This window comes from Liolophura sinensis, chromosome 6 (assembly GCF_032854445.1).
Source record: "Liolophura sinensis isolate JHLJ2023 chromosome 6, CUHK_Ljap_v2, whole genome shotgun sequence".
Lineage (NCBI taxonomy): Eukaryota > Metazoa > Mollusca > Polyplacophora > Chitonida > Chitonidae > Liolophura > Liolophura sinensis.
The window spans coordinates 13,877,960-13,890,288 of record NC_088300.1 but is presented as its reverse complement, the minus strand read 5'-3'; the positions used below and the strand labels follow the sequence as shown (position 1 = coordinate 13,890,288).

Below are 12,329 nucleotides of genomic sequence, written 5' to 3'. Positions count from 1 at the left end.
GGGTGTGGAGTTTCATAATAAATCTATGCATAAATTTCACTGAAGATGTGCTTCAGTGGGTGAAAATGACGAAGATTTACAGTAGTTAACACCAAGATAAACAACATGCATCACAAAATGAAGAGGCAGGATATGTCAGATTATCCAATGACAGGGTCTGCCCAGTGATCATTACACTGAATTTGGAGACAAGCCAGGAAAAAGACCAACCTCGTTTTGGCGAGTCCATTCGTGACTTCTTCGCTTTTGGCGGTTCTTCAGGTTCATCTTTCTCCTCCTCAGCCTCTTCTTCATCTTCTTCATGGACTTCCTCCACTTCCTCAACTGAAGAAAAAATAACATGCAAAATTAAACTCTAATGTCTCTATTACATAAATAGATATATTTATAGAGATATTTAAAATATATAGAGCTTTAAATCTGGAACTACTGCTGCATGCACCAGAAAGCAAGGCTACTGTGGTCAAAAAGAACCAATGATGAACCTGCATCAACCACAACATGAAATCCCTCTAAGTTATGACAATGCTACACCACAGTGAGGCACTATACCCCAAGACTCAGAGACTGAGTCCAATTGATGCACTGGAAAACACACCTGGCATCTAAACAAGCCTGCAAATAAGCAACAGAACAAGGACAATGTCCTGCACCAAACAGAGTTTTGACAGGCACCAACAGTTGGTGCATGACAAAACTGCCAAATAAAATAACATTGTAACATTTTGAGTAATGTAAACAGCTAAAAGATTTGCCAATATATCCTGCATCAACTTAAAAATTATTTCCAGACTTACTAAGGAATTCAAAACATAAATAACATCCTATATTGATCAATGTTAAACTCCATAAATTTAATCCAATGTACCTTAAGAGAAATGACCTAGAGAACTTTGAGTTGTATGCGGATTTGTTCACCCTACCTCCATCGTCTATGGGCAGGCCTTTCTCCACATTGAGAGCCTTCTTCAGGATGCCCTCCGCACGCGTCTGCTCACTGTGAGGCAGACGGTAAGTGTCCTTGGCGATGCGCTCCATGCGCACATTTGACAGGACACATTCCAGCTCAGTGTGATCAAAGTAGTCCAGCTTGTAGATGTTAGGGTTTTGTTCCAGTGACAACCACTGCACCTTGAAGTTACGCGAGGTCTTGTACACATTCTGAATGGCCTTGCATAAGAAAAAACTCTCTAAAGAAAAAGAATAACAAGAAAAAAAATTAAAAACTGCGACATTGTGAAATGAAGGCTACAATCCTACCACAGAACAGCAGTCGAAAAGCCAGTTATTCTCTGACATGTTTAATATCATTATTTTAGGTTTAGCAAGCCAGAATGCTTACATCAAGAGAGGGTGAAGTAGAGAGGTATAAATTAAGTTTAGTAACACCTACTGATGCACCTTATCTGTGGATTTGTCATCTTTGTTAATTTACTGGAGACTAATAAATCTTTTGCATAGAATTTAAATTGATCCAATCAAAAGACAAACCTTTTTCATTTCTGACACTTAAGAAATTTCCCTTTTTAAACAACAGAACTCTATCCTCATTGGAGTTCTTGGATTTGGGTGTGGTCTCCTCCACCGCTGGCGACTGGAACCTCTGAACAGGGATACGCTGTCTCTTGAGGGGTGTCCTTGGCTCAACATTGTACACTCTTTTAGTTCTTGTCTGCAGGTAAAAAGTTTCAAATTTTGATCTTATAGCTCATACACAAAAAATAATTCACGATGTCTGCTGATCCACAATAAGAATCTCAGCAGTGAATCATTTTCGAAAGTTACATAAACCCAGCACCGCTACATTAATAAAACAGAAATCTACGAGTTTTCACAACTTCGTCTTAAATCTCGATACACGCAGTTTCAAGCAAAATCTGGTGCCTCTGACCATTTTTATTGGTCTCCCCACGAACCCTATGCAAGCGTGTGTTCCTTAAACCAAAACTGGCAAGCTTAACAAGGATGCAACAGCAGTGTCAATAAAGCATCATACTTGCCAGCAAAATTCTTTAACCAAGCTGGAATGAAACAAAGTTCCCACCTTTGTAGAGGTTCCCTCCCCTGATTTCTTCTCCTCTGCTTTCTCCATCTCTCCACTTAAGGTACTGCTCTGAAATTGACAAATAACTCTAGACAGTCACTCAATATGCCCTAAGGAGCAACAGGCTTGCGCGTGCTTATCAGGAATGCTAATACAACACTGTGTGTGTTAAATTGGACTCTTGCCATACAGATAGTAGTAAATAGGCACCCAAACTGGGGCATCTTCGCAACTCTGGATGACAAACCATACTGTTTGAGGTATAGTGGCTGACGCTGATGTGTCCACATCATGTGAGGCTTTCCAAAGTATTCATAAATAAGACATTAAATGTAAACAGTTACCTGGAAGTTAAAAAAGAAAAATACTTCATGGTGGATACATCTGTTGCCGAGTGGTATGTATGCTTGACCATAATAACTGTGTCTGGACTGATATGTCATCTACAAGACCAAGCGCACTCGACAAGGTGAAAGTAACATCTTTGTCATAGAAAGGTTTATGGAAATGGACAACCATGAACCACATTCCAAGAACCATGCCTGATAAAAATCAGAAAGCACAGCATCTTTACTTACAACAGTTCATTCTGCAGCATACATAGATCGTGAAGATCAACAAAGCATAACTTTGTACAGCTATGTTAGTCTGCGATGTTACGAAATCAGCCCCCAACGAGTTTTCTAAGCTCTCCTCAAATTTCCTGGTTTTCCATTGCCTTTCTCCCTTACACATCTGCTGTCAGCAATGGTGGCCAGCATTATGGTGGGAGGAAACCGAGCAGAGCCTGGGAAAAACCCACGTCCATCTGAAGGTTGTGCAAGATCTTCCCACGCAGGAAGCCACCATGAGCATGGCTTGAACTCACAGTGTCCACATTGGTGGGAATCTCCTGGGTCACTATGTCAGAGCAACACCCTAACCACCTCAAACACGGACACCCCCATGTGGTCCATGTAGTTTACTATATAAACCAAGTGCACAGTTCCCGGGATATTGTTCAAAACTTTTGCTAAAGGTCAAAACCACTCTAATCACCATACCCTGGTACCCCAGCAGGTTTGAATTACCTGAGTCATCACTGGCGTGACGAAGTTACAGAGAATGCAGCCCAATGGAGTCGGGTTTTGCATAAGCATGCCCATCAACATGGCATGTGCCCGGGGGACCTAGAGTGAACGTTCTCAGTGAAACATTCAGTAGATATTGTGACAGGCCTGATGGCATGCTGCAGAGTCAGAGGTCGTTCCATTTCAAAAAAGTTTCCAAACAACGTTGCTGATGCTACATTACCCACCTTATCCTCTTGTTTTTGCTACATTCGAGCATGTATAGTCCTTCTTTCATTGCCTACAGTCTCATTTCTCCCTAGTTTGTCTATTGTCAATGACATTTTAACAAACAAAGTCTCCAACACCTCTTCTCTGTTCGTGCTTTCACCCTTACCCAAATGTCCGACAATGCACGAAGTGCCTACGTCACATGCGTCTTGAGCATTGCCCCAAGAACATTACTGTTTTCAAATGAAGCAACTTTTGACTTTAACTCTGCAGCATGCTGTTAGGCCTATCACAATATCTGATGTAAGTTTTGGTCAATATTCGGACTAGTGTTGGCGGGGGTGGGGTGGAGGGGCTTTCTTCAAATTTGTATTAAAAGTTAAGCAAGGCTTAAACCTTAATATCAGCCTTTGCCTAATACGAATCCAATGGCACTCTAGTCTAGACTAAAGTTACTACCTGGCTTTTTCACAGCTACTGCACTATTGAATAACTGTGCCCAGATATCCCACATTATGTATATTATGGCACAACAACAACAACATTAAATCTCTTTGCCTTTATTTATTACGCAGAGCGTTGTGTAGCAATGTATAAGGTCATTAGCCCTAGGCAAATCTGAAAGTCGAAGCGGGGATACCAGATAACAGTGGACATTTTTAAGACTCAAAATAGTTGTATATATGGGGGAAAAATGACGCACAATTCTTATGGATACATGTGCAGACCGTTTCGCACGGTGCTGCAGTGGAGGCGACCATCACAGAAACACGACACCCACGCGCCTTGCACAGACGCTTCGCATGTGCATCCTAAAGCAGCAAACGCCCTAAATTTGCACCCAATAACATCTTACCTATTTAGTTATCCCCCAACCAGCACAAGGGTAATATCAGAGACAGAAACAACCCAAAAATGTAGGTTTTATCTTGCGCAGCCGGTGTCCAGATGATCACACATTGCCGCCATCTTTGAAGCTGTTCCATGTGCCTAGTTGAGAATAACAATCGACACGCCAGGCAAGGTTTTGCTACTTACAAATGACTGCTTGACAAAAAGCTACTAAAATTCATACAAGAGTGAACAAAAATTTCTGGATTTACCATGTGAACAAAATTTCCACTCAAACAACTCAACATAATTTTTCGAGCTTTCGATAGCCTCGGCTGTGATTTTTGCATAGGCTGGGCAACACGGTAAACGGAAGAGCGCACTCTATGAATATTCACATTATCATCTTGTTAATCGCGCCAATTGTGCATTTCCTGGTGTTCTAGGTGCGTGTCGACGGGAACACTCGCACACGCTTTTCCGGGAAGCAATATTTTACCCTGGTAGTACGATATCCCAATCTCCAGTACGATCCCAGCGGATTGTTATGGCTTTGTGAAAATGCAAACACGTGACTTTTGGGGTTAAAAAGACATTTAATCTTGTCGGTTCGTTTTTATGAAGAGACAATCGCTCCTACCTCGTCTGGAAATCGATTTCTATCAGGGGCGACAGACCCTAGCCGTCTCTGTGTTGTCACAAATGGCTCATACAAAAGCAGTGACCTGAAATGGCCAGATTACGTACACAAGCGGATTTATGGACAATTCTTTTAAAACAGTTGGTGTTATGTTTGTGTTATCTGAACACTTTATGTGGTAGTTTATTAATAATAAATCTTTTCCTTTCCTCATAAGTCATTAATTTTCTATCCGATATGTGTGCATGGTTTTGTTCATACAAAGAAAAACACAAGACGAAAAAAAAAACATGAATTTTATACATATAGGCGTACCCCAATCTTAAAACTTCTCTTGACTGAAATAATACGACAGAAGAAATCAAACCAAGGAAGACGCTGCCTTGGGGGAAATAACTAGTGTTTTCGTGAATTAATCTTTACTATATTTTCAGGTACACAATATGAAAAAAAAGTGCGATCTGGCCCCGGGGTTAAAAAGCAATCTTAAACCTCTTGTTACTGGTAAGTCAAAACTTTAATTATTAAACTTGGTATGTTCCTTTCCATTATTTAAGCTGAAATTTGTTGTACAACACCTTACCCAGGATTTACGATGCCAAGCAATATTTTGACATTGTTGAATCATAAATAACAATTTTGAAGTAATATGAAATTTTCATGATCCTGGGGTCTGGGATTCACATAGACAATCTCAGGTAGGCCTAATTGATCTATATGGAGAGAATTTGCATACAAACTTGCAGAAAAAAACATCAAGTTCTGAAAATCTTGAACTAAAATACCATAGTCAGATTAATTTGCTTCGAAGTGTACAGACCAATCAATCTCGCAACATTTACGACGACAAATAGCCTTGTCTTCCAATGGGAGATAACTCAAACACAGAGTGACGAAGTGTCTGGGTTGCCTCCCATTGACCACTACAAATACAACTGTTGCCTGAAGGTTAGTCAACATAGCTTCTTTAAACTCACTACTTACTTCAAGCCAAAAAAAAAAAAACAAAACAAAACAAAAAAAAATCCAAATAATATATTAAAATGAACAGACATTATTCACTCTGACCTTCACAAACAATACACATGTAATGTAGTCTGTTGTATACTACACTGTCCCACAATTCAAATCCCAGGCAGTTCCTAGTAGCATCCAGTCAATTGACACAACGGCCGGCTTTTCCAAGACAACTGGTTCAAGGGTTTTATCATTTATTTTTACTGAAAAAAAAATGTCTTTTTCGGGGGGATAACTTATATCTACTGTAAGAACCCGGTCGACTTCTAAAGATTCACACAATTTTCTGCACTTATATCAAGTTATTCCGAGTTTTGAGCACCTGGGTTCCTGGCAATTAAGGAGCAAGAGGTGATTCTTGAAGCTCAAAATGCTCTAGGACATGGAAACTATCATATTTGAAGGCTACATACATGCTGATTACTTTTCCTGGAAAAATTCTTACCTAAAAGCTATATTTGTCAAGCTAAAATATTCCTCAGTGCCTATCTCACCTAGGTTAACTTTGCTTTGTGTTCACCTCCAGCACTTTATTCACCGGATGATTGGCTCAGAGCAGCTGTGATATCGCTTCAAAACGATCAATCTCCGGTGAAATCTGTCGAGACGGTTGAATGTGTGACCACAGGGCCAAATGTATCTTCTAAACTTTAATACAACTTGGAACAATTGTATACACATGTAATATATATAATAGTCCGAGATATAACGGCTTTATATCTTATGATTTCAGCCAGAAAATATGAATGTTCTGCACGCAAACTGCACTTCCTTAATACAGATGTGCATTTACTTAGAATATAGAATTTATCCCTCAAGTTTTCAGAACAGTCTGCAGAACAAGTGCAGTGACGTCTACAAGAAGAAAAGAAAAATGGCCGACTGGGCGAGGTGAAAATCTTGACCGGGTTGTAGAACTGATTATATCTTTTAAAAAAAAACACAACCATTTCGCCATGGTGGCCAATCAATCAGTAGTCACTTGTCCATAATGTAGTGTGGAAATCCTGTAGATACCTTGATACTAACTACAGAGAACTGTGTTATCCTCCAAAAGGGAACTTAATGTGTAAAATCTTGCACTGTTGGTGTTAAACCAGATGACTTGAACTATTGGACCAGTTGACTCAATAGTATTGGACCAGTTGACTTAATAGTATTGGACCAGTTGACTCAATACTATTGGACCAGTTATCTTGGGTCAGTTAGCCATTGGGTCAGTTGACCTGTATTCATTCCAGCCAAACCAGAAGGGCACATCAAGGTTAACTAACATGAACCAAAATAAACCCCCCCCCCCCAAAAATGTAGGAAATGTGTAAATACAAATAAAAGATAATGTAGGACTGGGTTCTAATTTCCCAATATGATCGGCAACACCTCGAGAAAAAAGATATTCCCCCCCGCCCAATAATCACCATGTTATCATAGTCTTTTGTTACATGTTTATAACAACCAGAGCAGCATAAATCATATAGCACAATGAATCTCCAAAAATTTGTAGCATGATTTGATAACAAGAATATCCTCAAAAAAAGGTTATTATTGATCAGAGTTCACTATTGAGCAGTTCACACCATAAGACAATAACTATCTAAAAGTACACTCACCAGGGTCTGGTCTGGAATAACAGTTTGGGCATTCGTTCAGATGTTCTACTGCTCAGTTAGTTTGAGTAGAGTTTCACATGAATGTTGAAAGCAATATGAACAACAGAATTTTCACACAAATACCCTGTTTATAATTGGCCCAAATCAGGCCCTACATATACATTTACAAATATACAAGTGATCAACATCCAGTATTTCCTCTAGGTTTTGTACGCACATGTATATGTATACATATCATACAATACATCTGAAAACAGTCAGATTAGGTGGTTGATGTTTCATGCTGTACTCAAGAATATTTGACTTATTTGCCATTGGCCAACAATATGGTGGGAGGAAACCAGTCAGAACCCTGTTAGAAACCCATGACAATCCCAGGTTGCTGGCTGACCAACCCACGTACGGCCAGAGAGCAAGCCAGCAAGAGCTGGACAAACTCACCGCAACAGCACCAGTGAGAGGCTCCTGTGTCATTGCGCCACTCTGGCGTGCTAACCCCCTCGGCCAAGGAGACCCCGAAACTTATTTACCCAGTGAGATATCATCATACATTCCACGTAAACCTCAGATCACCTTTTTAAGATTAACAGAATACTCAGACACAAAACGTGTAGTGATAAACAAAATTTTAGATATTTACTGCTTTCAGCATGTGCAAATGCTGAGTGATCATGGACACAAAGGTAAAAACAAAGGCAAAATTTATCTTGCAAATATCTATGCAATATATCACAGCAATACAAGGTTTCCTTTTCCAAAATTAGCTTCTATATCAATTCATAAGATATGCGGATCTTCATTACCTTGTGAACTATCCAAAAGAGAAGGTAAGAGTAATAACATCTGAACTACGTGTATCAAGGTAATACTGAAGTCCTGCTGACAACAATATTGTTGTGAGTTCAAGGTCAGCGCATACTGGCTTCCTGTCTGGCTGTATGTGGGAAGGTGTGACAGTTATGTACAAATGGGCAGGCTCTACCAGGTTCCCTGCCATCACACTGCTGGCTGCCATTGTATAACCGGAATGGGAAATATTCTTGAAAAACACCACTCAAATAAATATATAAATACAACAAAATTATTACACATCTACTACTACTAAAACATTAATACAATTATACAACCTATCCCTCAATAATTTTACTTCTTCTTTAGACTTCAAAACATTTATCAGAAATATTATATATTATTTATATTTAAACATATATTTGACAAATTTTCTGAAAGCTTGGAGAAAACCTCATGATCTATACATGGCTGAAATCACATGACAGTAAAATAAATCAAAACTAAAATATTAGGCTACTAAGAACAGTGATAATAGCCCACATTTAGTATGGTACATGTTCTTTACAGCCAGTGATGAGGATTTCTCGTCCTCCCTGCTGACAGTGGTTTGAATCAAAGTACTTTTCTATAATGCCTTAAATGATAAAGCACATGATTCTAACAAATGTAACTTCTTTTCACTCAATTGGTTCACTCATAAAAGTATAAATATCTACATTTCACAAATCAAAGTGGTATTTCCTTGTGATAACAAAAATAAAAGACACTTTCACATACTCTTGATAACAGATTCAAACATCTTTAAAGAAACATGATGTATGTGAAATTAATAAATAAAATCCTGCAAAAGTGCAAATTTTGCTATAGCAGTCCTACTTTGCGCTTCTCAAAGGAGCTTTCATACACAGACGATGATGAAGTCGGCAACCTAAGCCCAGTGATGAAAGTGAGGATGCAAGCACAAGAGGCCAGTGTGGTGGCATATGACCAGTGAGGGGGGTTCTCTGGGCTGGACTGGGTCAGCTTGGCCAGGAAAAACACCACACAGGTGGAGATAGAAAATGCTGAAAATATAAATTTACTGTTAACTTGTAAAGTATCAATCTACACAGTGAAAACATCACATGTTCAATTTCCATGATTCCAACTACATGTACAAATATATATATTATCTAGCTGCAGTCTAGCGGACAATTGTTCACATTGTATCACATTTTTTAAGGTGACCCTACAACTGTTTCAAATTTGTAAACAATGTCACATCATAGCTATACCAACCTGAGATAAAACACAATATGGACGTGAACTGTTGTATCTTCTGAGGATTTCTGGGGATAATTCTCAGATAATGATGCGCTTGACAGCCAGTGAGAGATGATACAAGTAAGAGGGAAGCAGAGATCATTCCTATCCATCCAGCAGTGGCCAGGAATTGTACCACCATGTACCAGTCTGAAGACAAAAACATGAGCTCAACTACTCAGCAGGTATATCAGCCAGACTACAACAGTGTTAACTAACCACCATACTATCATGTCTTCCTGAAAGGTTTCAGGTGAAATTTCCGGAATTAAGAAGCTCGACACAATAAAAAAATGGCGACTCAATTCATTTTTGTACGTCAAATAATGAGATATCAAACTTGAAGCTAGATACATTTTTGTAGTTCTTGTACAGATAAGCTGATGGAAGAACCAAGAGCTACAGAGTGTAAGATCTACAGAAATGGACGGGGGACATCCCAAATCAAGAAAGAGGCAATATGACTGGGATCATAAATACTGGCAGTGTATCTACGCCATGGAGGATAAGTAGACACTGAAAGGCCACGCATAATCTGGCCACTTTTTCTCTGTAATGTTCAGCCAAAGATCCATGTCAAAACAGCCAAGTTACCCTCCTTATTTTGTTATCTTTAAAGCCGGGGACACACTAGACAGATTTTTTTACTCATTCCGGCATACTTGGGGAATTCCTAAAAATCTGTCTAGTGTGTCCGCGCTGTTGACTGCATATTACGCAAACAGTCTTGTCCGCCACAAAATTCGCTTGCATCAAACATGTCAGATATTGGCAAAGAAATACGCCGTTGATTTCACCCTATCTGCGTAGTGTGTTCGCTCCTGCGAATTTCGGCAATTGACACGATCAAGTTGACCAATCAAACAACACAAAATTTTGTTGTGCAATTTCGTTTGTGTCACATAGTTTACTAGGTCACATGACATAACCTACTGACCACAATCAACGAAAAAATCTGCTTAGTGTGTCAGTAACTATACTCAGTATATCGTCAGCAGATTAAGTTCATCTATTCAAGCCAAAAAATCTATTTAGTGTGTTCCCAGCTGCGCTCTGTAGCTCTCCATGCATAAGCATACCACAGGAGGCCTACAGTCCTGTATCTGACTTAGTTTTATACAGATGTGGCTTGATGAAGATTACAGCCTGAAATTAATTTTAAAAACCTGGTGGTAATCAATTACCCTTAAATCTCCACAGGTTGTACCAATACGCATCAATCGCTGGATTGATAATAAAATTATGATTTCAAATGCCATGTAAATAGATGAACACATATCTAGATGGCGCTATCCAGTAACTTTTGCCTATGGTTGTACCTCTTATTTGTATATGGAATTATTGGTAGAATTCAAGGTAACTGATAACTGAACATGGAATGGTCGAGCACACAAATTTCAAATCTGAAGTGAAAGACTGTAGAAGTAAACATCTAATCGTGTTGTACTGCACCTGGCTGACCCATTCCCACGGAAGGTATGTACTGACAGCTCGACAAGAAATCACAGAAATACACGACCCAAATTCCGTACGATACAAATGGCAATGTGAACCATTGAATAGACATCATTGCATACGTGTACATGCAACATGCAGGCAGCAGAATAAACAGTTTCTGACATTCTTTTTTGTGTAAAATCAATAATAAGCTCTCAGAATGAAAACATCGAAGCACCATCTTGTTCACAACATGTGCCTTTCACGCCTTTTCTGAAAGGGAAACGAGAGTTAAACTAGGGGAGGCAACTACGATATGACTGGGGAAAAAACATGAGACGTTAATTATTACACTCATCTACAAGCGAGTACTTTGATACAAATTTAGTCAAGGCGATAAGACTGACGTTTTGAACACTGTCTGTGTCTTGATAAATAAATGTGGTGCTGCTTTTGAGAAACTTTTGGATATATTTTGGACCTCGAGTTGAAATGGGGTACACCTATATACGTGTAGGCCTATTTTGCACATTGTGTGTTAAAACACAGCCCTGATGCGTTTCGTAACGCCCAGCTTCGCTTATATGGACATCGACACAAACAATTTCACCAAAAAAAAGAAAACGGCCCGAACCCTGCCTTATTTTTGCTATCCACCCATTCCCTGATACGAACAAACCATAAACATGTCAAAGCCAGCATCTGTAAACCATCTTTCAACAGTAATCCAGCCGTATAAACGCTTGAATCGAGTAAACCACGGTAACGTGCGCTATGTTTGGATTTTTAATTTCGAGCTCGGTGATGGGCCGCGAAAATTTCTGTTTACAGGGCATGCAATTTTTTAAAATGCAGTTTACATGTTAACATAGCAAAAATGTTGTCTGTGGAACAGTTAGTACGAAAATAAAGGCGTTGGGGTTCTCCTTTAAGAACTGCATGCCCTGTACACTGAATGTTGGGTAAGATCAAATTTTCGCGGCCCATCACCCTGCCCGAAGGTGAAAAAAAATCCAAACATGGCGCACGTTACTTTGGTTCGTACGATTCAAAAGTTTAAACGGCTGGATTACTGTTGAAAGATGGTTTACCGATGCCGGCTTTGACATGTTCACGGTTTGTTCGTATGAGTGAATGGGTGTATAGCAAAAGGTAGGGCTCGAGCCAGGGTTTTTTTGTGAATTTGTCTGAGTGAAAGTCCATATGAGCGAAGCTGGGCGTAACGGTAGGAATGTCCAGCTTAGCTTTGGAATAGTTAAAACAAAGCTGTAGCAATTTCAATATTTAGGCCATACGCAATATACATGCATTATATTAAGCTTTGAAAACGTTTAACACGCATCAGTATGTATTGTGCTTTGGGCTTTACGTCGCAC

At 39.4% G+C, this 12,329-nt stretch overlaps 2 protein-coding genes across 3 annotated transcripts in view; both read right to left on the bottom strand.

Moving 5' to 3' along the window:
- LOC135467990 (poly [ADP-ribose] polymerase tankyrase-like) overlaps positions 1 to 5,769 on the bottom strand; it is a 38,097-nt gene extending 32,328 nt beyond the window's left edge. For both annotated transcript variants that reach the window (XM_064745966.1, XM_064745968.1), the window contains exons 1-5: positions 4,181 to 5,769; positions 2,045 to 2,113; positions 1,492 to 1,672; positions 924 to 1,190; positions 211 to 324 (exon numbers count right to left, since the gene is read on the bottom strand). In XM_064745966.1, coding sequence (XP_064602036.1) covers positions 211 to 324; positions 924 to 1,190; positions 1,492 to 1,672; positions 2,045 to 2,092 — 610 coding nt within the window. In that variant the 5' untranslated portion in view covers positions 2,093 to 2,113; positions 4,181 to 5,769. The remainder of the gene's footprint in view (positions 1 to 210; positions 325 to 923; positions 1,191 to 1,491; positions 1,673 to 2,044; positions 2,114 to 4,180) is intronic.
- A 1,539-nt stretch (positions 5,770 to 7,308) lies between these two features.
- LOC135468908 (uncharacterized) lies at positions 7,309 to 11,128 on the bottom strand. Its single transcript, XM_064747377.1, has 3 exons — positions 10,969 to 11,128; positions 9,493 to 9,666; positions 7,309 to 9,278 (listed from the first exon to the last, which is right to left on the bottom strand). Exons 1-3 carry the CDS (start codon positions 11,099 to 11,101, stop codon positions 9,076 to 9,078), a joined length of 510 nt encoding a protein of 169 aa, XP_064603447.1. The 5' UTR covers positions 11,102 to 11,128; the 3' UTR covers positions 7,309 to 9,075.
- Positions 11,129 to 12,329: the final 1,201 nt, after the last annotated feature.

Bases quoted from the DNA above. Each gene is read 5' to 3' on its own strand.
- LOC135468908 (XM_064747377.1), bottom strand. From the start codon at position 11,101: ATGTACACGTATGCAATGATGTCTATTCAATGGTTCACATTGCCATTT. The intron at 9,667-10,968 runs GTGCAGTACAAC...TTTTGTCTTCAG, and splicing joins CGTGGGAATGGGTCAGCCAG to ACTGGTACATGGTGGTACAA. The intron at 9,279-9,492 runs GTTGGTATAGCT...TTATATTTTCAG, and splicing joins CATATTGTGTTTTATCTCAG to CATTTTCTATCTCCACCTGT.